Below are 27,650 nucleotides of genomic sequence, written 5' to 3'. Positions count from 1 at the left end.
ATCAGGTGCTCAGAGACTCCCCAAGACATCTCGTTCCACCGGGAACAAGAGTTCGAGTTAACTGTTGGTGTTTTTGTTTATCATAGATTTTGGGGCATTAATTTTGGTTTGTAAAATATAGCATGCAAATAATACTGATCTTGATGATTACATTTAGAGACCCCTTTAAGTTTTGTGCCCAAGACCAGTGCCTCGCTTGCGTCTCCCTCATCCTGGTCCTGGTTGGGGTGTTGATGTGTGAATGATTCCAAGTGCTGGGGAGACAGAAACACACAAAACGTGGAACCTTCTTCAAAGATTTTCATAACCAGTGGGGCCGGGGTGGGCGCAAGGTGGCACCAGAAGCCAGTAGCACATGTAATTGCTCTGTCAGACCTGAGGCCAGAGTGGTGTGAGCACAAGAGAGACACCAAGGCAACTTGTGGGTGGGATTGGGAATCTGATGGGAGCTGAGTGCCCTTGAAGGAGACACTGGCATTGACTGGGCTTCAGGAAGACACGAAATGACCTGGTTTGAGCAGGAAGTTATTGGGAGTTTGGTGTTCTTGAAGCATCTATTTTGGGCAGGGGTGTTGTAATGACTAATGGAGCTGGAGAGATAAGCAGGACAAGATCACAAAGAGCTTTGGAAATCCCATTAACGAACTATGACTTTAGCCTGTACGTAATGGAGAGTTAAAAGATCTTTGAAGCAGATGAGGAACATCATTCTTCCGAGTGGGAAGATAAAAACTTTGCCTTGAATAACATAACTGAAATAAAATAGATTATTTCAGTGAAAAGCCCACTGGACTGATTTTTGGGAACTGGTCTGGGTGATTCCTTCTATGGGCAAAACTCAGGGGATTTGCCTCTCGGAGCCTCCGGAGGAATCGAGCATCATGAAGGCTCCACAGAGCATCTGTGTGATGAGTTTTGGGGTCTCGCTAGGCTTCTCCTGAGCAGACAAAATTCCTCATTAGTCAAGGAAGCCTTTCCACCAGACATCTGAGTGAATTTCTGTTTGTGCCCTCTGTCCTTCATTTAAAAATAATTCGAGCCTGCTGGTAGCTGAGAACTGTGCCACCTTGGCCCACAGAGCCCCCCCCCCCCCGCCTATTTCTGTGCAAATTATCCGTGTTTATTCCTTTGCCTGTCTCTCTGGTGTTACCACACGATGTGCCCCCAGAGAGGGGTCCTGAAGGAAAAACATGGAGGTGGAGCCCCCGGGACGCTGATCTCAGGGAGCCCCTCATAGGCACTATCCTTCAGTGGCGACACATGTTTTTCTTGGAGGAAGCACAACCCCTACCACATGCCTCCCTCGTCTTGTGCTCTGTCTCAAAGATGGCTGCTGTGTTTCCTTTCAGAGCTCCTCTGACAGGGAGTCCATTCTCACCATACTCCAGGTCCTCGGAGATCTGCTTTCTGTTGGTGAGTAAGCCGTGACCTCCCCCCTCATATCTGGGGTCCTGTGGGCTGTGGTCTCGCCCTGGAAGCTCTATGGCCTGGGGGGTTTGTTCAGCTCAAGTTTTCTAGAAGAGACCAATTTACCAGCTTGTCTTTTATCTCCGAGGTTAACGGGATCCTGGGGCTCTTTAGTTTTGTCAACCACTCTACAGTGACCCAGATGTTGGAGTTTGGGGTCACATAGATACTCCAAGGTCCCTGTGACTATACCACAGAGGAACCATCCACCTCGGGTGGTGACCCTCTGCCATCTCCTGGATGGGGCTGGGATCTCCCACTGTCCCCACTCTGCTCCTCTCCCTTGTGGCTCATCTAGGGAGCCAATACTGGCAGTGCTCTTACACATGTTGGTGGAGACAGGGCTGTGAGCAGGAGCTGGACCCAGCAGCGGGGTATGCCAGGAAGCTTTCAGAGGCAAGATGCCAAGAGCTGATTCCTTTGGAATCGGCTCAGTGAACTGGGGGACAGCTGTCTCCACAGGAGGGTCCTGGAGACAGTGACTTCTTATGCAGGCTGACATTGAGTCAGGATTCACTTCCAGGCATGCAGCCACACTGCACTGGAAAGAAAACATTAGCACTAAATAGATGCATATCAATGGAGTGGCTGTCCAGTGTCACAGGGGCTCCGCTAGCTGTTTCAGGAGGGAGGAGACATTTGCTTGGAGGTTTTCCCATTGGTAGCGCTGCCTGCCGGTGTCAGGGTGACATCCTTGTGGTGGGCTGAGTCAGGAACCATCTCCAGGTGCCATCACTTGTCTTCTGGGATGGGCCATCTCCACTTTGTCCTGAGGTGTCGGGAGCTCTTAGCGTGAACCCTCGCTTGGCAGTCTCCTTCTCAGGCCGATGGCCATTACTGCTTTTTTTTGGCAAGATTTTACTTTTCATTAAGATGAAAAACTACAAAACACAACACAACAAAACAAAAACAGACAGTTATAAACCAGAGACGTCCTGCAGGGGAGGAGGAGGGAGAGGGACCAGAGGGATGGAAGGAGGAGCACAGGGGACTGAGGTGATGGTGCACGGGGGCCTTGGGGAAGGAAACCCTATGGGGACTCCACCTGCGGAGGTGGGGGGAAGCAAATATTGTTTAAAAATGAACAGTGATGTAATATATATATAAATAAAAAAAGAAAAAGTGAAAAACTAGAGGATCCTCTTGGTTTTTGATGGCCTGTCAGCTGGTCAGGTAGGTCAACCTCACCGAGGGCAGAGAGGATCTCCCAGGCACCCTCCTTTGCAATGTATTCCTTGGTTTTGTCCTGGACAAGGTCGGAAGGGGGGGTCTATTCAAAACTGTCCCTAGGTGGAAAGACTTCCTCCTAGCCCCAGAACCTCTTCAAAACTCCCTTTGTTGAATAATTAAACATTTGTTTATTGTTGAATTATTCCAGTTGTTCCACATTTTCCTCTCATCTGTTACTGAATGGTGGCCCCCCCAAATCACTATACTATCTTAAAACTCCTCCAAATGAACTGTCATCCTCACCCTGTTATGCCTGTTATGGGTAATGCAGGCCCCACCTTCTATGAAGGATGTGATCACATTAAACTGCTGTGTATATTTACAGCACACACACAAGTACACAGACTTTCAGTAACTGAGGAGCTCAACAGGTTATTAGAAATGTGGGTTCTTGGCTCCATTACAGTCTCTGCAGGTGGATGCACCCAGGTTCTTGAATATTCCACTGTGTCCCCCTTTCATAATCTTCCTCCCTGACCTAATAGCTCAACTTTAATACAGTTGCTTCACAAATGACACACTTACAGTGTCTGGGATGAGAGGAGCCAACCCTCGCACTCTCTCTAGCTGTGAAGTTGGCTTTCTGCCCCCAGTAAGGAGGTGGTGCTTCGTGGCTGAGCGCGGCTCTGCTTCCCCGCAGGCACAGACCACAGGATCCGCTACCTGATCAGCAAGGGCGGAAGTGAGGCCCTTCTGCGGACCCTGGTGGACACAGCGAGGACGGAGTCCCCCGACTATGGCATCCTGTTGCCCCTCTTCCGACTGCTGGCCAAAGTTGGCCTCCGAGGTAGCCACACTTGGACCCGAAGATGACTGGGGAGGGGTTGTTCTTCTGGGGTGGTTCTTAGGAGAGCAGCTCGGGAGGCCCTGTGGGGAAGGGCGGGGAGGAAGCCTCAGGAGATTCCCAGGACACCTTGGTGGCAGCCCCACAGGTGGGTGTCAGGAATCAAGGTGAAGTGCTAGGCCCAGACCCAGAGTAGACACAGGCGCGTGGTACGGGCCTTAAGAAAAAAGAACAGGGAGCCTCCCAGATGGTTTTCAATTACTTTAAACAAATGGAACAAGCCTGAAAATAGTATTTTGCATGGAAGTTCATCACACAAGGGCATTAGTTTGCCAGGACTGCCATAGAAAATGACCATGGATGGGCTGGCCTAAAACAACAGGCTCTTACAGTTCTAAGGCCAAAGTCTGAAGTCAAGTGTTGGCAGGGTTCCTTCCTTCTGGAGGCGCCGAGGGAGATTGTCTTCCATCTCTCTCTCTCTCCTGTATTCTGGAGGTTTCCAGTAACTCTTGGTGCTTCTTGGCTTATACACACGTTACCCCGGTTTCGGCCTCATCTTCCAGTAGGGTGGATTCCATCCATCTTTCTTTGTGTCCTCTCCTCTTCTGAAAAGGATGTGGGTCATAAGATTTAGCGCCACCCCAATCTACTTGACCTCATCTTTAGTAATTAAATATGAAAAGTCACTATTTCCAAATAAGGCAGCATTCTGAGGTTCCAGGTGGTCATTGGAGGGGGTGAAGGGGGCAATATTTAAAGTCACTGCACTAAGTAGAAGTGGAGCTTCCCTAGTAGAAGGGATGAGAAGGGCCTAGTGTCCTTTCCACTCATTTCTCTTTCTCCATGGGAGACCCTGAAACAGCATCCCAAAAACCTAAAACTTCCAGTTTAAAAACCTGGACACTCAGGATGCACACAAACATTGCACACTTGTCAGGAGAGTTAAGCTCCAGCCGTGTGCAGAGTCTTATCTAGGTAACAGCAGAGACGTTTCTGTCCTCTGAAAGGTAGGCCTTTGATGACCGGTGTCAGCTGCTGCAGCCATGGCACCGTGGCCCTGGGTTACCCTATCCTTTCAATATTTGTATCTCTGTGCTGGTTCACTGAATGTTCAGCCAGTATTAGCTCATGTCTCCCAGGTCTGATGGTTCACTGAATGTTCAGCCAGTATTAGCTCATGTCTCTCAGGTCTGATCACTTTTTAGGCATGGGGAACATCTCGAATGACCAAAACAGATGAGGGGCCTGCTCTCATGGGGCTTACCTTCCCGTGGGAAGGCAGAGAGTATACACAATTAACTAGCTGACAGTGGCTATGAGAATTAACTGGATGATCCCTTGAAGGGCACAAAAGTGTGATGCTACTTAAGACGGTCAGAGTGAGGTCACACTGGAGCTGGAGCTAGAAGAATGAAAGAAGTCAGCAAAGTAAAGAGTGTAATATATAAGCCCCGGGGGCAGACTGGAGAGACATGGTGTATCCCTTGGGAAGTCCTTTCTGGGTTCCAGACCTGGCCTGACACTTGTTACTGTTGACCTTGGACAAGTAACATAAACTTTCTGAACCATTGGATCTCACCTGCAAAATGGAAGTATCGGAACTAAATTCTGGAGTTGCTATAAGAATTGAAACAAGGTTGCATGTCAGGTGCTTAGCATGTGGGACCAGGGGGCCCACAAACAGGAGTCAGGTAGGTTTCATAGGGAAAAGAGAGCTGAGAGAGACAGCAGGAGGCCATTTCTAACATCTGGACCGTGAAGCCATTATCATGGTCTCTGCCATTAGGAGGTGGTGGTCCTTGACATTGACAATTCCAGCTGCCAGGGAGTGACCAGAACAGTCAGGAATGAGGTTGGCTGCTCGTGAATGGATTCCTTTTACTGATGAAGGCATTGGCTTCTGTTTAGTCACAGTCTCATTGCTGGTATCCTTTGGCTCCAAGGCAGACAGTGCTAACGCAGGTTGAGGATACAGTCTCTGCTTTACTCATCGTCACCTGTGATGACTCTGGTTAGTGGTTGTGTTCCTGAAAAAGCAAACGTGATGATTTGAGGATCAAGTTTTGGCAAGGACACAAATGTGACAGGTGGCCTAGTTACCTGGAATGGAGGGAGCCAGGAATGCAGAATAAGAGACACTTCCCCTTATATTTATTTTATTCTTATTGAATTATTACTAACATAATGCTGACTAGCCTACAAATATCAGGTTATTTGGATCAATAATTTAGAGAAATATGGGGAGAAAATGTACTTTTCCTAAGTTTTTACTTCTTATTAAAAAGTTCTCTGTCATCTGGACAGATGACCTGTGGTATGCCCACTGCTTAGCTCTAAGTATTGTCTACATTTTGCTACATTTCCTTCACTGTTTATTCTTATTTCAGGTATTTTAAGGACAATCACAGCAATTGGTCCTATATACTTTTGAGTGCATTTCTTGTATGACCACAATACCATGATTACAAACTTAACCAAATTAACAATATACCCATAATTTCTACTCACTCCAGTTTCCCCAAATGTCTCCAACATGTTGAAAAAAGGACCCAATCAAAGTCCACACGTGGTATTGAGCATTAGGTGACTTAAGTATCCTCAGCACTAGAACCGTCTTAAAAGGAAGACATTGATGCCCACCCAAAGTATAGGCTCCGGTGTGAGGACAACATGAAATGTCTAGACATATAGGGGCTCATGAGCCACAGCACCCCAAGTTTTCATTCAGATAATTCCTGAAGAACAATGGGCCACCTGTGTCCCTTGCATTACCTCTTCTGGGCCACCTGGCCCCAAAGGGCACATACTCAGTAGCATTTTCAACAAGATCCAACAAGTCTCACTGGCTTGGAATATCCTCTTCCCTTGAAACCAGCTTCTAACCCACACGTTGTCTAACCTTCAGGATTAATATGAAACCCAACTGAGAAGGATTTATTTGTGCTCATAGATAAAAAGTTTGGACAGAAGGCACTGGAACTGGAAGCACTTGATGTGACATTGATTCTGGCCCGGAAAAACCTGTCTCACAGCCAGAACCTCCTCCACTGCCTCTGGGCTCTGCGTGTGCTCGCCTCTAGTGGTAAGTGATGTGACGGTGGCATGGGGGTGGCTTCCAGACCCGGTGTGTTGGAAGGAAGATGTGGGTGTTGGACATCGGTGATCCCAACCGGATAACTAAACTATGAGGAGCTTCAAATTCTAGAGTCTTCTGAGCAAGAGGCTCTTTCTTCATCTCTGCTTCCAGGAGGAACTCTTGAGCTTCTTCCTGAAGTTGTTTTCTGTCGGGAGCCACATATTCTAACATGCTAGGCCTCTCTGTTAGGACTCCAAGTGACAGCACCCATCGTGGGAGAGGGCAGACCCTATCATCTCAGGACAGTGTGCTGTGTCTGTCAGGACGGCTCTCCTGTCTCGAATCTCTCTACTGTCCTGGAAGTTCCCCACTGGCCCCAACAGACTTGAGCATATTTTATCCCACAGGGCTTCTCAGCATAGTTCTCAGGGACCTGCCAGCTGTATCAGAGTGCAGGGCATTGCCACCTTGCTGTCTTTGGCTTGGCATTATTTCTATTGTCCTAACAATCCTGCATTTAGACTTCCCACTTTATAACTGAGACAGAAGGAAGCATAGAAGAGTGAAGTGATTGCTTAAGTCCATACAGGTAAGCCTTGGGGCTGAGGGTCTAACACCAAAACTCAGCAAATCGACCCCCCCAAGGGGAATGGTTCTTATCACTAGCTTCGGTTCTGTACCCCCATCTCCCGCACAGGGACATTATGGCACCTTGCTGAACCCCTCCTGCGAATGAGAGTGACATTATTTAGATGGAATGTTCTTGAGAGGGTAGAGCGGGAACTGAGGCCAAGAAAACCTGGGCTTGGCTTTTCTTAAGTGTCAAGGATGTGGGCACATCACCCCATGTATAACTCCAGTTTCTTTGTAAAATTACACTAGTAATCAGAGCTCGTGGGCTTGGTAGTTGGGTTTTCTAAAGAATAACTGGGCGTGGACTTCCTTGCCCCTCCCTGGCCTGGTTTCATGGCCTGGAGTCCTACTATATTTCTGTTCCTTTTCTCCTCAATAAGCTTCTTCTTTCTCTAAACAAACAAATAAACAAAAAACCAAAACGGGGCGCTGGTAACTTGTGTTGCTCGTAATGTATAGGTGTGTGTATGTGTATACAAGATTAGACATCTAGGAAAATTCCTTCAGCTTGGAGTTCTTGGGAAAATGCTGGGATTGCCTGTAGACATGAAGAAGCAGTCATTTGACACCTATTCTAAAGCCACATGTATTGTCCACGTATTACAAGACTCCATGATTTAGAACTGTTCCAGGAGATATTTAGAGATTACCTCTCTCTACATGTTGACTTTCCTGATGAGAGGTGAGCCTAGCACACAGAGCCTATGAATGCTGTCTCTCTGGCGAATTGTTGGCCGCTGTTGAATGTGCCAGAGAGCTTTGTAAACAGCTCCATAGGCAGAAGGAACCGATTGGAACCCCAGTGACAGTCACCGAATCCTTCAGCAGCTCTCAGATGGCCAGTGGGGATGTTTATTTACCATGGGCAGGTATCCAGCAAGGGAGAACTCAGTGGGGATTTCTTGACTTCATCCTCTCTCAACGCCAAGTTTAAAGTCTTCCATGTTAGAATCAATGCTCTTCAAACTGTCTCCTCCTAACTTTACTTAACACTTAGGAGTCTGCTAAATTATTTGCCAAGAGGTTGCTCCAGCATGTTTTCGTAATTTAGAGAAAAGGTCTGAGTGAGAATAACGGAAGTAGAAGATTGATGGTGAGGAAGGGATGCCAAATCCCTGAGTTTTAATCTCGGCAATTACTGTCTGTACTAGGCTCAGGAGGGACAGTGCACAGAGGCTGTTCCAGGAATATCCTCCATTTCCATGAAGTCATCCCATAATAGCTACAGCATCCGCCTCAGTCCTCGGTCTCTGCTGGGTGGACTTTACTGGGCTGAACTACTGCAGAGCCTCTAGGTTTCCATTTTTTTCTTTTCCTGAAGTTTGGAGCCAGCCAGTATCAGCCATCCTGGTTTCTATGGCTCCTCCTTGACCCCTTTGCTCCACTCATACTTTCTGGAACAGGGCTGGCCCAGAGCACAAGGCATTCCTAGGTCTCTGTTGAATCACATCAATGCAGAGGAGGAAAAAGAAGAGTCATAGTTCATTCTTTCTCCCACTGAAAAATTTTCCCGTGCTAACCTGATTCTGTTTTGTAGCCCTGTGGACTCCCATTATTTTTTTGGCATGACCAGGGGAATGGGGTACTGGAGATGTGGCCAGGAGGCCAGGGCATCACAGAAGACGAGAGTTACACTCAGAGCTCTTGTATTCAGACCATTTCTCTGAAGCCACTGAACTGACCTGCTCCCCCTTTGGTTTTCTAGTGTTCAGATCTATGGCATACTTTTATGACCATCCAACTGGGAAAAAAGACCATTTCCCAGATTAGTTACCTCTGAGTAGGAAGAGCTGATTTTTTTTTTTTTTTTTTGACATCGTAATGTTGGAAGCATGGTCAGGAATTGATCTCAGAACCAGGAGTTGGAGGGGAACTTGAAACCAGAATGGATGAGAAACAGGACACCCTTGTTTAGGAGGCAGCTGAAAGTTTCAAAGGAGTTGAACCTTAACTCTTCCATTTGTGACTTTTCCTTATTGTGAAGTCTCCAAATGGCAGAATAAGTCTTCCACATGTTTTGTAAGATACTGGCTGTTTGTGTGTGTGTGCACACACGTGTGTGCCTGCGTGTGTAACTGAGTATACGTGTCACATATAATGTCTGTGGTGGTGAAATAGCTTGAACTGAGGTCATCACCAGACCCCAAAGACCTGCTTATAGATCAGTCTTTTCAGCGATTACCTAGCCTGTTCTGATAAAGAACACTCTGGAAAAGGGCACAGGCCATCACGAAACGAAAAGCATGTTTCACGTCTTGGGCCACCTTTGAGAAGCAGATAGTGAGGGGAGATCACGTGTGCTTTCAGATGATGTCTGCTTCCTAGCCAAGGGTGAAATGACCAGAGTTTCTCTGCTTTTATGTTGCCTTTGGCAAGGGAGGTGATGCATCTCCGCCACATTTCAGGTTCACTCTGTAATGCTGAAAATGCAGCTTGATTCAGATGGTTCAATAACTACTGTGCTTTTGTCTTTCTCAGTCACCACGGGGGCCATGCTGGGAATTAATGGAGCGATGGAGCTGCTTTTCCAGGTCATCACCCCTTATACCCAGAGGCGCACCCGAATCATCAGGTACAGAGCACTTTCTTAGTATTGTGCCTGCTCTGTGATGGATGGAGAGATGGAGCTGTGCTCCGAGATGTCCTTGTGGTACTTCCAGTTCAGGGGAGTGATGCCCTCCCACTAGTAGAATATGGTGCCACAACTCCCCCTCACCCCAGCTTGTGTCCCTCCTCACCATGGGTCTTTAATGGGAGTCCATTGTGGTTGTGTGCTGGTTTTAAGATATATTTTTATCACTGGAAAATGAGGCTCAGCCTGTCCTCTCCGGCCCTGCTTGCAGGAGTGGAGTGAATCAGTAACTTTCAAGGGAGGTGGCTAGACACATTCTCACACCCTCTATTTCTGATGAGGAAGCTAAAATGTGGAATGAACCTTACCCAAAGCCATAGAGCTAGGAACTGGCAGAGTTGGGATTTGAATTCACATCTTTCCAAGTAAAGCCCATGGTTTTGTTTTGCCTGAAGCCTTTGGGTCACCTTCTTGCTCACAGCCATGCTACCATCGTGAGTCTCGTCCTCAAAACAGAAGCCAGAAATTGCAGGGCGAAGCGATACTCCTCTGGTCCTCTAAAGAGTCGGTCGGTTCATCTCTGATGTGAGATCTGGGCCTGGGAGTCCATCATGGTTGTGTGCTGGTTTTAAGATATATTTTTATGATTGGAAAATGAGACTCAACCTATCCTCTCTGGCCCGGCTAGCAGGAGTGGAGTGAATCACCAACGTACAAAGGGAGGTGGTTAGACACGAAGGCTTTAGAGATACTCAGAACCACTAAGATCCATCATTTGTGGGAGTGACTCAGCGAGGACCTTGAAAGAATATTAGAAGAAATTCAACCAGTTTCCAAGATGTATGGGGTCGTTTGGCAAAGTAGCATTTCCATGCCCAGGCATGATATGTTCTGTACCCCAGCATCAATCTTAGGCTCATGTTCCACCTGATTATTTTTCTCTTGGGTCACCCCACTAATGCCATTATCATCCATCCTCACCTGCAGCTCTCTATGCCAGCATTTCCTAGAGTGAAATGCATTTTATCTCAGTAAAAAAATTCTCATCAAATACATTGAGAAGTACCAAGTTCAACAAAGTTAGGTGGATTTCCTTACTGTCAGTGTTCTTAGAACCTTTGTAAAGCCAGCACACACGGAGAAAACCAAGATGCAGAATCGATCATGTTTTTTTTTTTTTTTAAAAAACTATACTTGGGTATAGGCCAGAGGTTGGGTGGGGTGGGGGGAGGTGAGAGGATTCACTAGAGACAGAGTGGGGAGCAGAACAGGCAGATCTACTGAAATATACTGCTGAGGGGAGCAGTAGGTGAGTCAGGAGAGGTCTGCTGTGCCACGTGGGTTGCTCCCTGGATGGCTGGGGATCAAACTTGTGCTGCAGTGGCTGCTGATCACTTCATAGGTTGCGTCTTAACCCCTTGCGCCACCAGGGAGGCCCAGAATCTATCAGGGTTTAAAACTGATTTGGCCAGGCAACTATTTTTGTCTGGAGGCCACCTTACTTTTGGAGTCAGTGTTTTTACAAATGTCTTTCTAGAAACCTCTTGTCTAGAGTGCAAATATTTGGCAAAGTAGGAATCAACTAAATTCTATCGAGGGAGCCTCCTCTAGTAGGTATCAAACTTCAGAGGCACAAACTCAGTGGCAAACAAAATGAACATTCTTTATTTTCCTGCAATTTATACTTTATAAATTTATACTTCCTGCAATTATACTTTATTTGTGTCTTAAACTTCCATTTCTATCAGTAATAAAAATATGACTGTCTTTCCAGGTATCTAAGTCAATTGCATGACTTGTTGGTCCACTCAGGGTTTTTGCTCCTCTCTTATTCCTAGGGTGCATCTAAGTCCTAGAAGCTTCTGGCCATGCCCTGGTGTCAGTGGATAAACACTGGCTGGCCTGAACCCTCTTTTGTCCACTTGGCGATGGCCAGTTTTTATCACAACAGACCTTTGCTGTTGACATCTATAGTCTTATCATGTCCCTTGGTCACTAATCCATGAACTTCCATCTCTGTTCTTTATTTTTTCACCAAACACATGTCTATTTTATTTTTCATTAAACATTTATTTATTTATTTATGCATACAAGAACTGGGGTACAGGCCAGAGATAGGGGGGTGAGAAGATTTATACCAGAGGCAGAGTGGGGAACAGAATAGGCGGATCTACTGAAATACACTGCTGAGGGGAGCAGCGGGGAGACAGGAGAGGGCTGCTGTGCCGTGTGGGTCACCCTCCTGGCTGGGGATTGAACTCATGCTGCAGAGGCTGCGGATAGCTTCATAGTGCTGCATCTTCACCCCTTGTGCCACCAGGGAGGCGCCTCCATCTCTATTCTTAGGGCCCCTTCTAAGCTGATGCTGTTTCCATTCATCTGTTCTGCAGATCAGGAGTATCTGGTGGCTTCCCCTACATTTTATGAAAATCTACAGGATGTCTGTGGGGTCCTCCACTATTCACCTTTTCTTTACCACTCGGGTCTTAGGTTGCTTAAGGGTTCTCTGGGGAGTCCTTCCCAGCTCACCTTGACACTAGATCCCTCCCTTTTGGGGTCCTGGGAGCGTTTATCATCTCCCCCATTCAGGCCGAGCCTGGAGGCAGTGAGCAATAGAGCACAGCAACCCCCTTCTCAGAGATGCGTATGTGGCACTGCTGTGCTCTGTTCCTTCTGCAAAGGGAGCTGAATGCTGGCTCAGGTTCCGGCAAGGCACCATGGAGAAATGGGCGGTCATACCAGGGGCAAACAAGGGTGGACGTTTCCATTTTCAAAAGGAACCTTTCAGGGGCCTCAGCGTAGTTTTGCATTTCTGCTCTGTCCTGTCACTTTTGAGCAAGATGGTTTGCCTTCTTGAGCCTGAAGTCAAGCTAAAACCCAGAGCTCAACCCAGGAGAGACTTTTCCACCAGCTATTACATGAGAGCTGCCGAAGGTTGGTTGCGTGGCCTGCCCTGTGCTAAATGCTTAGTGTGCATCATCAGTTTCGGTTCTTTCCATGGCGCTATGAGGCAGGTGCTATTACCACCCCCAGTTTTACAGGGAAAAAAAAACATTGAAGCTGAAAGAAGTTAAGTAACACGAGTTAAGTAACATGCTGGGACTTAAGTGAAAGAGCCGGGATTTAAACCCTATCTGATACATGAGCCTTAGCTCTTAAACTACCGCTGCAGCATCTTACACAGTTTATTTCCAGCATTTTTATTTCTCAACCACCATATGTAAGGCAATCATAAGCGGTTAAAGTGTGTTTACATTTCTCTAGCTGTCTGCATGACTCACACTCATGGAACAATTTGTTTAATGATAGGGAGTCTTCTCCATAGAATGGCTATTTCTGCTCAGAGGCTAACTAGATGCCTGTTGCCTCCACTTTTGAATTCTTTCCCTAAATGTCCCTCATTTTCTACCTGTCCCTTGTCCTCAGCAGCAGGAGAAGAACAAGATGCTGAAATCTCAAGGCCTGCCTTGTGGGCTTCTTTCTAGCGGATTCCTCGGTGGGTCTTGTCATCCTTCTTAACTGAGCTTCCACGCCACTCCCGAGTATCACTGTGAAGTGTCCTCTCCTGGTTTGTTGTGGCCATTGAGAGAGGATGTGAGGAAGGTTGTTAGCTTTGGTGTCGCCAGTCGTTACTAATCCAAAAACGCTTGAGTACTTGGCTGCTGCTTTAGTCCCTGTAGCAGAGTTGGAGGAGAAGATGGAGGAGGAAGAGTCTTCTAGTTTTCTCCTCCTCCTCCTGTGCACCCCATCTCCAGTGCTGACCTCCTGCCATGCACCCCATCCCTAGTGCTCTCCTCCTCCCACACAGTAACTGAGCATCCCCAGATGAGTTCTGTTTAACTCAGCTTGGATGGCAGAACCTGTGCGCTGGAAGGGGTCTCTCTGGAGAGGATTCAGTGCCTGTTAGGGGACACAAGTGGCCCTCCAAGTGCCCCCCTCCCAGTGCTGGCAGCAGAGGAAGGGCTATTCTGGGCTGCGCAAGTAGGAGCAATGCCCGGCTGACTTGCCGCTCTGACTCTGCCTGCTGCAGATCCATCCTGCCCTACTTCTCCAGCTTGGTCCTAAAATTAGTGGCGCAGCTGTCCTCCCATGAAGCCCTGTCCGCAGATCATCCTCAGGCAGATTTATGACAGAGGCTCCGGCTGCACCTTCCAGAAGGAAGCGACGCCACTCGCCCTCTGTGGCTTGGGGCCAGGCCCCCATCACTTCCCAGCCCCGCGCTGGCATGCACCGCCAGAGCCTGGATTCTTGTGCCATCGCTTCTCCATGGCTCTGAGCACCCCCTTTCTCCCGGTCGTTTTGTCAGACTTCGCTGCCCCTGCAACCCTGGGGTCGTCCCTCGGACATCAGCAATCCCAGTGCATCCCAGCTCCCGCTCCCAGCCTGTCCTGTTCCCCCCTCATCTCTCTTGGGTTGCCTCCCTGCGTGTGGGGACCATCGCCCCCCATCCTGCCTCCCGCGTGTCCTTCCTCCGCAACTGCCTCGGGGAAGGTGGATGGTCCCCATTCCTCAAGGGAGGCCCCGGAGTTCCTGCTCCCAGGCCCAGGCACCAGGAACCTTCCGACCCCGCTGCGTCCCCAGCGTTTCCTTCCCACGTCCCTCTGAAGTTGGTCAGATTCAGCAGGTGCAGTGGCGGCCTGTCTGCTCTCCCCTCTGAATTCCAAGCTTCCTGTTTAATTTGCTGTTCTTACAGGACCCAGACGATTGCCTGGACTATGCCAGGCTCCTAATTCAATTAAAAAATACCTTTAACTTAAGAAATCACATCTGTTCTTTGTGACTATCCTCGATCGTGTTGGAGAAACGTGATCCCTTACGGACCATGCTAGGCACTTCATACTTATTCTCTTATTCTTCCTTGATGCTGACTCCACTTGGGGGTCCCATCGCCTCCCAGCATATTTGAGAAGTGGGGTGGGGCTGCTAAGAGCTCCCCACGCGGGGGGTCGGGGTGGAGTGGGCTGGGGGAATGGAGGGGTAGGCGTGCCTGGGGTTGCTTGGGTGCAAGGGGGCAGCCTGCCCATTCAACTTTGCCTTTGATCTGGGTTTCCAGTATTTGGCTCAATCACGGATTCAGCTGGGGCTTTAGAATTTATGGGGGAGCTTTTTATAGAACGAGGGAGGGAGCAAGGATGCCGGGCCAGGCAGAGCTAGCTCTGACTGGCTTGTTCCGCTGTGGACTCGTTTGTTTATCTGCACCAAGCTGTCTCCGAGCTGTCCAGGCTCACTAAGTGGGAAATTTATTGAGGGAAAGATGGATGGCTGCTCTCTGACGGACTCATCTCGTGACCTTGAAGCGTATGTGTCTTCCGTGTCCTGACACCTTTGTGGGGAGCCATCTCCATGTTCTCTCACTTCCGGGGTGGGCCTGAGGCTTTGCTGGTCATCACGGCCGTTTCTGCTGCCCATCGGCTTGGCCATTTCCAGGTCCCCCTCCTCTGATCTGGGCGGGTCCTCTGACCGCAGTAGTTAGTCCGGGCATGGGAGCCGGTGCTCATCAGCAGAGCTCCCTGCTGTTGACTCTCCCCTGGCTCTCCTCGCCTCAGAAACATCAGCAACCATCAGAAACAGGCTGAGTCTTCCTGACAGGGGCCGGTCCTCAGGCTCTGCTGCAGTCCCTGACCACGCTGAGGAAAAGGACTCGCAGGGTGGCCCACAGGCTGACATGGCGCCCCCACCCCTCATGTTTGATTTCTCTGGAGCTTCCCTGAGAACACAGGAGGCCGGGCAGCGTGGTGCCCGAGACTGTCCGGTCTCGCCCTCTCAGAGGACAGCCTTTCCAGCACGGCCACCCGCGCTGCCCGCCCGGCTCTTCAGCAGAGGCCGGTGCTGTGATTTAGCCTCTTCAGGCCCAGAGGTCCCCGGTCCTGGGTTTGTGTGTGGCTGAGCCCCAGCTTGAACAAGCCCCTGGGCAACCAGAGCAGATGGAGGTGCTGGGTCTTCAGCCTCCTAAGCAGGTTCCTCAGCTTAGTGCCGGTTTTCTGTTCCAGGAGCCCCTGGGGCTTTGGATAGTGTCGGGCGACCTTCTCCCTTCACAGGCCCTGTCTCAGGGCATCTCTGGTATTTGGACTTTGCTTCAGCACAGGATTACTGGGAGCTGCTTCACTGGCAGCTCTTTAGGGTGGTTTCATCTTTAATTTATGAGCTATAAAAACATCCTGCTCCGTCTTCCCTCTCCCCACACCACAGCCTCTTCCCAAGCCAGGCCTTCGGGGCCTTCAGCGGCCATCACACCATTCCGTTTTATCTGACCCCCACAGCTAAGAGATGAGTAGAGACTCAGCCAAAGCTAATGAGTTCCCTGAGATCAGGAGCGATTGGGTGACTCAGCTACTTTGTCACTGAGACGAAAAAGCAAATTTCCCTGTTTCTCAAAATAGTGACTGAATTTCTCTCTGGGCTTTCATCCCCCTGCCCCCCCATGGTTGGCTTTGTGCTTCTGCCGCTCTGTACAGTATAGTGAGCCTCGGTGGTCTTCAGGGCGCCAGACACTTGGACTCAGATACCTTGGAACGGGAACAAGACATTCCACCCCCACACCCCAGGTGCTGCCATCGGGGAGGTGCGACGGGGGCTCTGGGACAGACAGTGATCAGTGCACTTGCCACTTGACTCCCGACCTCACCAAGGGAGGAATGAATAGTTTCCTACGTGTATTAAACCTTGGCAACCAGGTATGTGGGCTTAAGTCCCTTTCATCTTCTCGGGGAGCCAGTGATCTCTCTGAGTAGGTCCAGTCTTGGATATTTGAGTCATAGGATCTAAAGTTGGAAGGCCCTTAAGGATCTGCTGGTCCAGCTCTGTCATCTTAAGATGAGGTCACCGAAACCCAGAGAGGTCAAGCTAAGCCTTCTATCCTAACTTCAAGACTTGGTTCACTCCCCTAAAATGTTCTGTTGCATAATGCAAATCAAACATGCCCTAACCTGGGACTTTCAGTGTTTATTTGACAACATCCTGTGTGTCTGGCTTGGTGCCAGACACATGGGGTCTTGAGAACAACAGAAGGGGCATGTGTCCTAGGGTGGCTGGTGGGCCATGGCAGCGCTGACAGTGCCGTGGTGGGAGGGTCCTTCTGCCCCAGTGCAGGGCTTGTGAAATTGACCGGCTCCCTTTCCTGTTGAAATGGGCTCATAATGACTTTACCCACAAATGCCCTTAGAGCTGAGCAAGAAGGGCCCCTGCTGTGGGCCCTGGGCCTCTGGAGAGCCTTCCTGGGGATGTACAAAGTCGTCACTGGTGCCTGAACCAGACTGGGGCAGCAGCGCCACCTGGCAGGACTCCTAGTTCCTTTTTACCCCGTGTGGGGTGTACTCTGATCCCCCGCCCCGACATCTGGGTGAGGTGGACCAGATGCACTGACGAGGAGGGGCTCTGGGACATATGCCTGCAGGGTGGTCCCATGGCCAGTCCTTGATCCATGGCCTGGGAAGCAGCTTAGTCCTGCTGTCTGCTGAGGTATTTTTTCCTGAACTCGTGAGATGGGGCAGATAGAATGTTGTGGACATTTGATTTGGGGTGTATCCCACTGTTTAAATAGACAGAGTGTCCGAAATAAAAATAGTACTTACTGGGCCCTTCCTGTCTGGGGAGGACCCCTCCACCCCTGCGAGGGTTCTCTATGGAACCTTCATTTCCATGTTTACCTGGTGAAGCCAGCACTGCTGTACTGGAATTGCTCCGTGGAGTTACTCCCATTTTCCCTCTAGAAACTGGAGACAGCTTATCAGAAACTTTCACTTGCAGAGAAGTTAACCTTCTAGCCCAGCCGGACTCAGCAAGGAGCTTTTGCAAAGAAGTCTATACTTTCCTGTAAATCTTAGCCTCCTCACAACACTGCAAGGGCACACAAGTGTGTGTGGGTGGGGATCTGAAGAAGGGAGCTCACAGCATCCTTAGCAGATTCGTGAGACCTTGCCCCTTTGCTTTGAGGGGACGGGATTCTGACATTCCACGCCAGACTCTTCAGGGATTGATTCCATATGCAGACAGCATACAGCATACAGGGCAAGGAGACACACTTTGCTTTTCCTGGGGGCTGTCGTGGGTGCCGTGTGTGGAGGTGTGCTTATTGAGCAGAGATAAGCCAACTCAATTAGCTGCAAAGGAAAGGGTCCAGGGGAAGCTGTTATGCAGCTGGATGGCCATCTAAAAGCTGGCTGCTTTTAAGAGTTTAGGCAGACATTGCAGGATGGGGACTGATTGGAGGCTTTCTGTCTAAGTTCAATGATAGTGTTATTTTAATATTAGATCTCATGTGATCATTAATTGCATTCAACAGCACTATGAGAAAAGCGATAAGAAACAATAGATGCCATAAAAAAAGAAGCAAATTATCATAAGTTAGGTTTGAATTTCTTTTAGGGGGTACCTAGTAGGAATGCAACAAGTCCCAGTCAAATGGAAAAACACTTGTTTTGGTTTATCTGAGTGGCATTCTTTGGACCATTTATTCATTCAAAAAGTATCTTTTGACATTATTATGAGAAGAGGTGTATGGGCTTTGACTGAAAATGTAGAGTCCTTACCCTCAGAGAGCTTCCAGATACATGCACACATGGGCATGGAATAAGGGGAATCTCGATCTGCCTAGGAACTGGGAAGGCAGCTTTTGATTTGAAATAGGGAAAGCATTTCTAAGATGTTAAGGTTGTAAGATGAGAACTTGGCAGGCAGAGGCAGAAGTAAGTACAAAGACCACCCCCCACACACACACACACACACACACACAGACACAGACACACAGACACACATGATGGGCTCAAATATGGCTGGAATATATTGTCAAAGAATAAGGGCACTCATCCAAATTGTCTTGCCCTAGCATCTTACTTGACAATAAAAGAATGGGAATATATAATTTTCCAAGAGGAAGTCAAAAAACTGATAAATGCATAAACTTGTTCAATGTGCCAATAACCAGAGAAACTCAATTTAGATCACGATGCCAAATTTATAAGTCAGAGTAGCAAAGGTTTTAAAAATGATGATATTTATTGTTGGTGAGGTTTCAATAAGATGAATACTCACGTAAGTTGCTAGGGACATAGATTGATAAAACCTTCATGGAAACAATAAGGATGGTGCATACCAAAATTAAAAAAAAAAAATCCCATGCCTTAACCCATTTTTTTTCACTTCTTGAAATCCGTCAGAAGCATCATTGAGAAATGTGGGTGAAGGTTCATGCACAGAAATATCAATAGTATTCTTTTCTAATTGGAAATATAACTAGAAAAAGTCTGATAACAGGGAATGCATAGTAAAAGGGATATATTTGTACGTCAAAATATTATGTAGCAACCTACAAAAATAGATTAGGAATGATGTTTGCCAGTGGTAATAGCTTATGATAAAATATTGGCTAGAAAAATAAGATTCAGAATTCAGCACAATCTCAACTATGTAAAAAATGTGCATGCAACTTTTGCTTCAGGCCAAATGGAAGACATTGAATCAGATTTATCTTCTCACCTGAAAAAAAATCAAACTATCAGTAACATATAGAAAACAACATTTTTTAAAGAGAGTAAACATCAGGCAGCGAAGGACAGATCCCTGAGGGAAGAACCATTGAATTATCACAGTTTTAAGAGAATTTTGTGTTTGCAGTGCAGTGAGTGGGGATGGTGCCAGGTCCCACATAGCAGACTCCCCGGTTTGAAGAGACAGGGCTGAGAGTCTGGAGCCACCAAGGTAGACTCACAGGACAGAGCACTGGAAGGAAGAGACCTCGTAGAGACAGAATTCCAGAGACCACAGCGCTTCTTCAAGCATTCAGCTGGTTACTGATAAGAAGATACTTATGGCAAAACTGCCCAATTCTTGGGAGACACCACCTGAAAGGAATAGCGGGAATATGGCGGAAACTCACTCAGGGTGGGAAACAATGCTTGATCCTACAAGGCGGACTGCCAAGCCTCATGATTCACGGGGTACTGGGAAGAGGACACAGAAGGGGCCGTCCTCAGGCATGGGAAGTAGAGTGAGCTCGAGACCCAGCACTGCACTGGTCCTACCTATCAAATATTGGAAGTAATGCCTGGACACATGAATTAGATAATTGTTTCCAATGAAGTTGGAATTACCAGGCAAGAACATTTAAAATGTTTTTCTAACTATATTCCATACATTCCAAGGTTAGTAATGACACAGAAGACATTAAAAAAGACCCAAATTGAACTTTCAGAGATGAAAACTGTAGTGTGAGAGACATAAACACACTAGATGGAGGTGAGGTAAACTAGTTGTGGCAGAAGAAGAGATAGTGAACTTGAAGACAGAAGAACAGAAAGTTTTCATGGTGAAGCAAAAAGAAAAATAAGACTAGAAACAAAAAGGGGAGGAAGACAACAGCAGTGAATCAAGAGGCAACTTTAAGGAGCCAGATAAACATAGAATTAGAGTCCATATACTATATTATGCTGTTATTTTATAATTTTATGTTAAATGATCATTATATTGTCATAATTATTATAATAAATATAATTAAACTGTATAATCAGTAAGCCAATTATAATTATATGTTGAATATATAATATAAGGATATAGATGAGTTATTTATAATATGAAGATATAGCTGAGTTATTTACAATTATGATATGTGATATATTTTAATATGCTATTACACTACACACTGTTAGGTGATATATAGTATAAAATTATACCCTCTAATGGCATAAAAGTACTTAAACATAGACTATGACACGTTAAAGATGATTATATATTTCTTGAATTTTTACATGATTTAATTATGATATGTAGGTAAAATTTACTACGCTTTCACATTCATAAATCCTATCTCTAGATCATCATCTTAGAATTATATTCTCATATTATATTTATGAAAAAGAAACCAGCTTTAATCATTAGAGTTGTAATATACATGCAATAAAAACAAATTGTCATTTCCTGCACAGCTGAGCATTAATTTTGTAATGCAGACTTCATGCATGAAGACTGGACTTTGATACTTCCCTTTCAGATCAGAGAGGTGCTTGAAAAATATCTGCAATTCTGTCCTACTTTATTTTTATACTAAAACCCTTACTCTCTTTAAAATTTTTCTTAGTGATGTTTCATGCTTGTCTGTGCTTGAAAGGACAGATTGTGTGTGAATGTTTATGTGGAAGGATGTCACCATTGTTCACTGAAGAAACAAACTGGGACATCGTCTAGTAAGAAACGTATATAATGAGCCACATCAGGCTCTTTTGGGGTGTTTCTTGTCTGGCAGCCACTTATGTCAGGAGAAGTGATTTCTTGGCCTTTCACATATTCATTCATTCATTCTTTTATTGTTTTCTTCATTGAGGTAACTTTGGTTTACCACACTATGTATAACTAAAGCAACCACCAAAATAATGAAGTGTTATAACTAATAAGGCAACAGAGATGATAAGACAATAAAAATGTTCAGTTAATTTTAAAGAAAGGAGAAAAGAGCAAAAGATGACCAGGGAACAAGTATTACATATAGACAACAAACTGCAAGATGAGACTTAAGTGCAACTATATCAAAACCACGTAAATGGTTAAGCACTCTAAGCCAAGAACAGAGACTATCACATCGATTAGGTAGCGAGATGGTGCTAATGTTGCACAGAGAAACACTTTAAATAGAAAGACACAAGCAGGTTAAAAGTAAAAGGAGGAAAAAGATGCACCAAGTTAACACTGATGGAAAGAAAACTAAAGTGACTGTAACTATGATCAGGTAAAGTGAATTGCAGAGGAAAGAATATTATCAGGAATGAAGAAGAAGGTAATTCCATAATGATATAAGGTTAATTTATCCAGAGGACTTAAAACTCTAAATGTTTATACACCAATAACAGAACTTTCAATCAAAGGAAGTCAAAACTAACATAACTAAAAGAATAGACAGATTGTTCTTGTAGATCTTAATAACCTTCACTACACAATTGATGGAATAAGTAGTGAGAAAAAATCAGTAAAGATAAAGAAATTTTGAATACCATTAACCAACAAATGTGACCTAACTGATATTTATAGATACTTTACCCACCCATAGCAGAGTGTACATTCAAGTGCACAGGGAAGAGTTAGAAAAATAGACAATACTGTGGATCATAAAACCAGTCACGGTAAATGTCTAAGAATTCAAGTGATGGAAAGTATGCTGTCTGACTACAAGGAAATTAAATTAGAAATCAATAACAGAAAAGTCTCTGGAAGAGCTCTCATATTTGGGAAATCACTTAGGTGTGTGTGAGCAGGAGCAGACCTTGCTCCTTCTCAACTGCGGGTGTGCTCAGGAGGAAGGTGATTACATTGTGCTTCTCCAGAAGATTCCTGTGCTGCTTTCTCCTCAAGTCCTGTCTCTCTGGGATAGGGGCTTCTCCAAGCATCATTAGGGTCTCTGTCTATTTTCTTCCAGAGTGATCAGCACGTTACCTTGGGGTATATTCATTCCTGTTTTTTATTACTGCTCAGTTTTTTGCAATTCAAATATTTTTACCATACTTTTCAAAGGGTAAAATAATTATAGATTTCATAACATAGCAATAGGGTTTTAATTTCCACAGAGTTTTTAATGTTTCATGCAGAAGGGAAAGTAGAGGGCACTATTTCAGTGCCCTCACTAGATAAACAGAGTCCAAAATAGGTGAGTTCCTGTGATTTTCACAGGGTGTGTAGAAAGGCAAGGTAAGATCTCAGCTCTCCTGATAAGACTATCCAAGTGTTTTCACTGCACCATGCTCCCACAGGATGATTTTTCCCCTAATATTTAAAAGCAGAAATGATTAAATGACCAGAATAAGTAAATAAAATATGGCAGCGTGCGGTTTTACTAGAGCCTGAGGTCTTTAAAGTGGAAGGAGGCAGCCCCAGGCCTCTGTTTCTTGAGATTGAAGTAATTTGTCTTTGAAAATGGTCTACCTTAAACATAGTAATCATCAGCACACACAGTAAAGTCCCATTTTATGTGGTATGTTTCAGACCCCATCAATCCCCTCAAAATGCTTTTCAGAGTTAATATCAAGGACTCCCAATTACAAGATGCTGTTGTGAAGTTAAATAATATGGTGGTGGAGTTATTTTAATAAAGGTTAAGAGAGAACATGGGATGTGATCAGGCAATGGCATGGAGGAAAACCATGTTCTTGAAGCAAGATGGAGTCAGTGAAACAGAGAGACAGGAAAGGAAGATCCACCCTTGATCCTGGGCACATGTATGGCCCTGCGCCTGCTGGTGGTCAGGGGTATTACAGTGCCAGAGGGTCTCCTCCACAAGCTGGCATCCATTTCAGATATTAGGAGAATGAAGTGTTACAATGAGAGAACTTCATATTTATGAAGATACTATTTCCAAGTTATTCAAAGAAAATAGCTTTTTAAGAAATTCAACTTACAACTTTATTCTTTCTGTTGTTTGGAGAATCCAGATGTTGACTTCCTGAGTTTAGTTTGTCATGGGGATAAATGTTCACCCCTTGTAGCATCTTATTAGTATTCTTTTCAGAATAGAGTTCAAGGCGAAGGTGGAAATGAATTCATTGGACAATTAGTTGTTGGGTCAATAATAATTCTGGTTTTTGAAGTAAAAGTAGAAGAGTGTATTTCGGAAGACAACTGTTGAATGACTTGATTTTCTATGGAATTTCATACAACCTCTCTTTTTGTATTTTTTAAAAGGGTATCAAAAAGTTTTAAGATAATTTCTTTTCTTTTTTTTTTTTTAAGGGAGGTTCAAAATAATATCTTGTCTCTCAGGGTCAGGTTGTGTCCCTGATATTACCCTTGAAGGACTTGCTGAATCCTTCATGACTAGAAATGGCTGAGATGCCCAGGCCTTGGACCACTGGATTTACTAAGATCTTTGGAAGATGGTTCATCTGACATGTCCCAAGATGGATTTGAGAATATGCCTTCCAACATAAATCTCAACCTCACATCATGATGAGTAATAGGGAAAAATGGAGGAATTAATGACAGCACAAAGGCTCTTCTTCTGATGTGGGGCCTCCAGGCTTTCCCCACCACCAGCGGAAGGCTGACAGTGTGAGGGCAGAGCTGCAGTGCACTTGTCAGATGTTTGCCATAGGGGAGTATGTTATTCTAAAGAGCCAATCTGACGTGGAACCCTGTGGTCTCCACCAAGTGGTCTCCATAAGTGATCTCACAGCAGCTATCATTACCACCAATTTTCAAGAATTTGAATGATCAGAATGAATGACAATGGAACATTAAGTGGCAACCCAAGATGTGCCAGATATATCCATGTTCCTCATCTTATTTAATTTTCATAGCATCACTGTGAAGTTGGCATTTATACAGCCATTTTAAAAGTGAAAAAACCAAGTCTGAGAGATGGTTAGCGACATGTCCAAAGTCATGCAAGAAGAAAGGTTCAGGTTAAACATCATACAATACATACTGACTTTTCAATCATTGGACCCTGGGCTGTGCATATTTCCATCTGTATTTTGAAGATTGCTAGTCGATTACTGATACTAATGTTGTATCAAAGAAAGCTAAAGCACTTAGGTTCACATTGGCCTTTTTGCCTTTATGCAAAAACATCTAAACTCTGTTGCAAACTTACACGACCCCATAATGACCAACGCATACCCATGTCCACACACCACATGACAAGGTCATATATGAAACCAGTAATGAGAAAAGACACCAGGGGGAAAAAACATTGTTTTATATTTTTAAACTCTGATTTCTTTACAAGATGTTAATTTTGTAAAGTAGTAGATCTCTGCTCCTTTTAAAAATGAATTATTACACAGAACTTCAAAATGCAATACAGATAAATTGGAGGTGGTTGAAATTTGATTTTCTGCCTTCTATTTACCCTAGACTTTTCTTCTCTCTCATATTCTCTGAAAGAACATCCATTGAAAGCCCTCTGAAATAATGAAAATAATATTGTTAAAATAATGAAAATAATCCAGTCATGAACTTAGATTCAAGATTTGGCTCTCCTTCTTCTGTGACCTTTATTGAGCCTCAATAAGCAGACTTGGAAAGTGGGTCCAACAGTACTTCATCCCATGGGAGATTTAAATGGGATGATGTATAGAAGTGTCCAGAACAATAGCTAGAACACAGCAAGTGTCGATAAACAGTACTACCTTTATTGCTCATTTTCAGTCCCTCAAAATCCTTCTCTAACTATTATGTTCAGGGGACATGTGAGTAACACTTTCACTGCTCAACCACTGCTCTGCCCTGTGTCCTGTCTTGCCCTTTGGTTTATAAATTATTGCGACTTGGGTTCACCATGTCCCCTAAACTACAAAAAAAAACCCTACTTTATTTTAGATGGCTTCATCTTCCTGTGATCTCAGACATTCCTTTAATGAGCAATTGTTAGTGGTGCCAGAGTTTCCTTTAAAATGACAGTTTGAACCAGGGTGTTTAACTCTGCTGCCCCCCAGATCATTTTGTCTCAATAAAGATACAGATGATTAAGGGGAAATGTGTCAGGGTAGGAAATTAAGTAAGGGTGTCACCCACATGCTAGAAAGTTTATGGCATTTGTAATAGATATAATCCCGAAAGGTCCAGATTGAAGAAAGATACGGGGTCCTCTCCTTACACTCTTAGCAAAACTACTCTCACCCACTGAAGTGGGAGAATTGCTGTCAGAATGAAGAGGGATAAAGGACAAATGAGGAGGACATATTTTAAAGAAAATTATTAATGATGAAATTTTAAATTATACACCAAATAAAGAAAAAAAGAGAATGGATTGGTAGTATGTAAATTCATGTTAATTTACTCATACTTGGAAGGTGTCAGTAATTACTTTTTAAAATTCTATTGTTTCCTTTTATTTATTTATTTATTTTTAAGATTCATTTATTTTATTTATACAAGCACTGGGTACAGTTAGAAGTGTGGGAGGGTGAGAGAATTCACCAGAGTCAGAGCGGGGAGCAGAACAGGCAGACTGACGAAGTACACTGCTGAGGGGAGCGCAGGCGACAGAAGAGGTCTGTGCGCCATGTGGGACCCTCACCCGGCGGCTGGGGATTGAACTGGTGCTGCAGAGGCTGCAGGCAGCTTTGCAGTCCAGTGCTCAACCGCTGTGCCACCAGGGGAGGCCCTGTTTCCTTTTATTTAGAAAAGTAATACATATGTAATTCATAGTTTCTATAATTCTACTTTTCAGAGATAATGTCTTTAACAGTTACATATAAGTAGTTTGATTTATGCATAGATAAACACGTGTAATATATATAATAGTTACTTTTCCTTTAAAAAAACAGGTTTGTCTGAAAACTATTGTTCTTCCATTGTACCTTTTATTTAATGATACATCATGAATATTTTCTAAGTTATAAACATCTTTTGCCATCCCCTTTTTTAATCATTGAAAAAATTATTAATTGTTAAATTTCAAATGAAAATTAAATTAAAAACTTAACAATTTTTAATAATTGGTAAAGTTTACCATTTATCAGAACAAGTGCTGTTACACACTATTGTGTAACTAACATCTCTCTCTTGTTCTGAAATATTTCATCACCCCAGAAAGAAACCTCATTCTCATTACTTTCCATTTTGTTCCTGCCCCAACCTCTGGTCATCACTGGTCTGCTTTCTGTATCTATGAATTTACCCGTTCTGGATAGTTCATATACTTGGAATCATAAGTATGTGATCTTTTGTGTTTGACTTCTTTCACTTGGCATAATGCTTTCAAGGGTCTTTCCTATTGTAGCATGTATCAGTACTTCTTTCCTTTTCATGACTGAATAATATTCTAAAGCATGGTATGGGGACACCAAATTTTGTGTATCTATTAATCAGTTGGTGGACATTTGGGTTGTTTTTACCTTTTGGTTATTTTGAACACTGCTGCTATGAACACATGTGTATGTGTGTTTGTTTGAGTTCTTTCAGGTATATAGCTAGGAGTGGAATTGCTGGATTATAAAGTAATTATGTGTTTGACTTATTAAGAAACCATTAAACTATTTCCACACAGTTGCATCACTTTATATTCCCATTAACAATGTGTTATTTCTCCACATCCTTGCTTTTTATTTCTACTTTAAAAAATTACTATTTATAGCCCTCTCAGTGTGTGGAAGTGGTTTGTCTGTGATTTGGATCTACATTCCCCTAACGACTAATGACACTGAACATCATTATATAGGAATATATTTAGGAATAATGTAGGAATAGTGTTGCCTATTCCTATATCTTCTTTGGAGAAACGTCTATTCAAACTCTTTATCCCTTTTAAAATTGGGTTATTGGTCTTGTTGTTGGTCTTGCCAGCCATTTTAAATGTGCATCCAGTTTTCAATGATATACCCACCTTACTTTTATTCTGATATAAAATCAGCTCACTGTTTCCACAAAAAGTAGTAGTAGATGTTTGGTAGGGAAAGCAAAACCTGCAAGATTCTCTGACAAGACCTGAAGGAAATTTCCTATAGCCTTGCAGAATAATAACTTTGTAACCCAAACTCATCCATTTTTGACTAATATTTTTCTTTCCCTATTGGGGAGACATTATAAATGACTATTGGGAGAAGTAGGTGGAGTAGAGAAAGTGAACTGGAGTTGATAATTTCTGTTATGTCCCATCTTCTATCAAAGGAGTGATTGAAAGCTCAAAGATTCTTCCTGTATGATTAATATATGCTCTTACCCATGTGAAATAAACTCTGTTGCCATATTTTTAATAAGTCTCCAAAGAAAGAGTGATCAACCATCCTAGGTTGACAGCGACCACCTCAGGTTTTGCATTAAAAATTGTGTGTCCTCGGAAAGCCCTCTGAGAGATGCGGAAGCTTTGGTTTCTGGCGATCGATGTGGAAAGTTGGGGGGAAAGTATGAAACTCATGTGGGAGCTCCCAAAATAAGGCCTGAAAGTGATATTGTTGTTAATGTGAAGT

General features: G+C 44.7%; 1 protein-coding gene across 1 annotated transcript in view; it reads left to right on the top strand.

Annotated features, from left to right (window-relative positions):
* Window positions 1-647: 647 nt before the first annotated feature.
* The window catches only part of AGBL1 (AGBL carboxypeptidase 1), a 602,442-nt gene continuing 575,439 nt past the window's right edge, over window positions 648-27,650 (top strand). The window contains exons 1-5 of the mRNA XM_054695456.1: window positions 648-660; window positions 1,327-1,413; window positions 3,338-3,484; window positions 6,432-6,563; window positions 9,669-9,762. Coding sequence (XP_054551431.1) covers window positions 648-660; window positions 1,327-1,413; window positions 3,338-3,484; window positions 6,432-6,563; window positions 9,669-9,762 — 473 coding nt within the window. The remainder of the gene's footprint in view (window positions 661-1,326; window positions 1,414-3,337; window positions 3,485-6,431; window positions 6,564-9,668; window positions 9,763-27,650) is intronic.

The sequence above is a fragment of the Talpa occidentalis genome, unplaced genomic scaffold (genome assembly GCF_014898055.3).
Source record: "Talpa occidentalis isolate TD23 unplaced genomic scaffold, MPIMG_talOcc4v2.1 talOcc4.14, whole genome shotgun sequence".
Taxonomy (NCBI): domain Eukaryota; kingdom Metazoa; phylum Chordata; class Mammalia; order Eulipotyphla; family Talpidae; genus Talpa; species Talpa occidentalis.
Note: the sequence above shows the minus strand (reverse complement) of the source record. Positions and strands in the feature narration are given on the sequence as shown.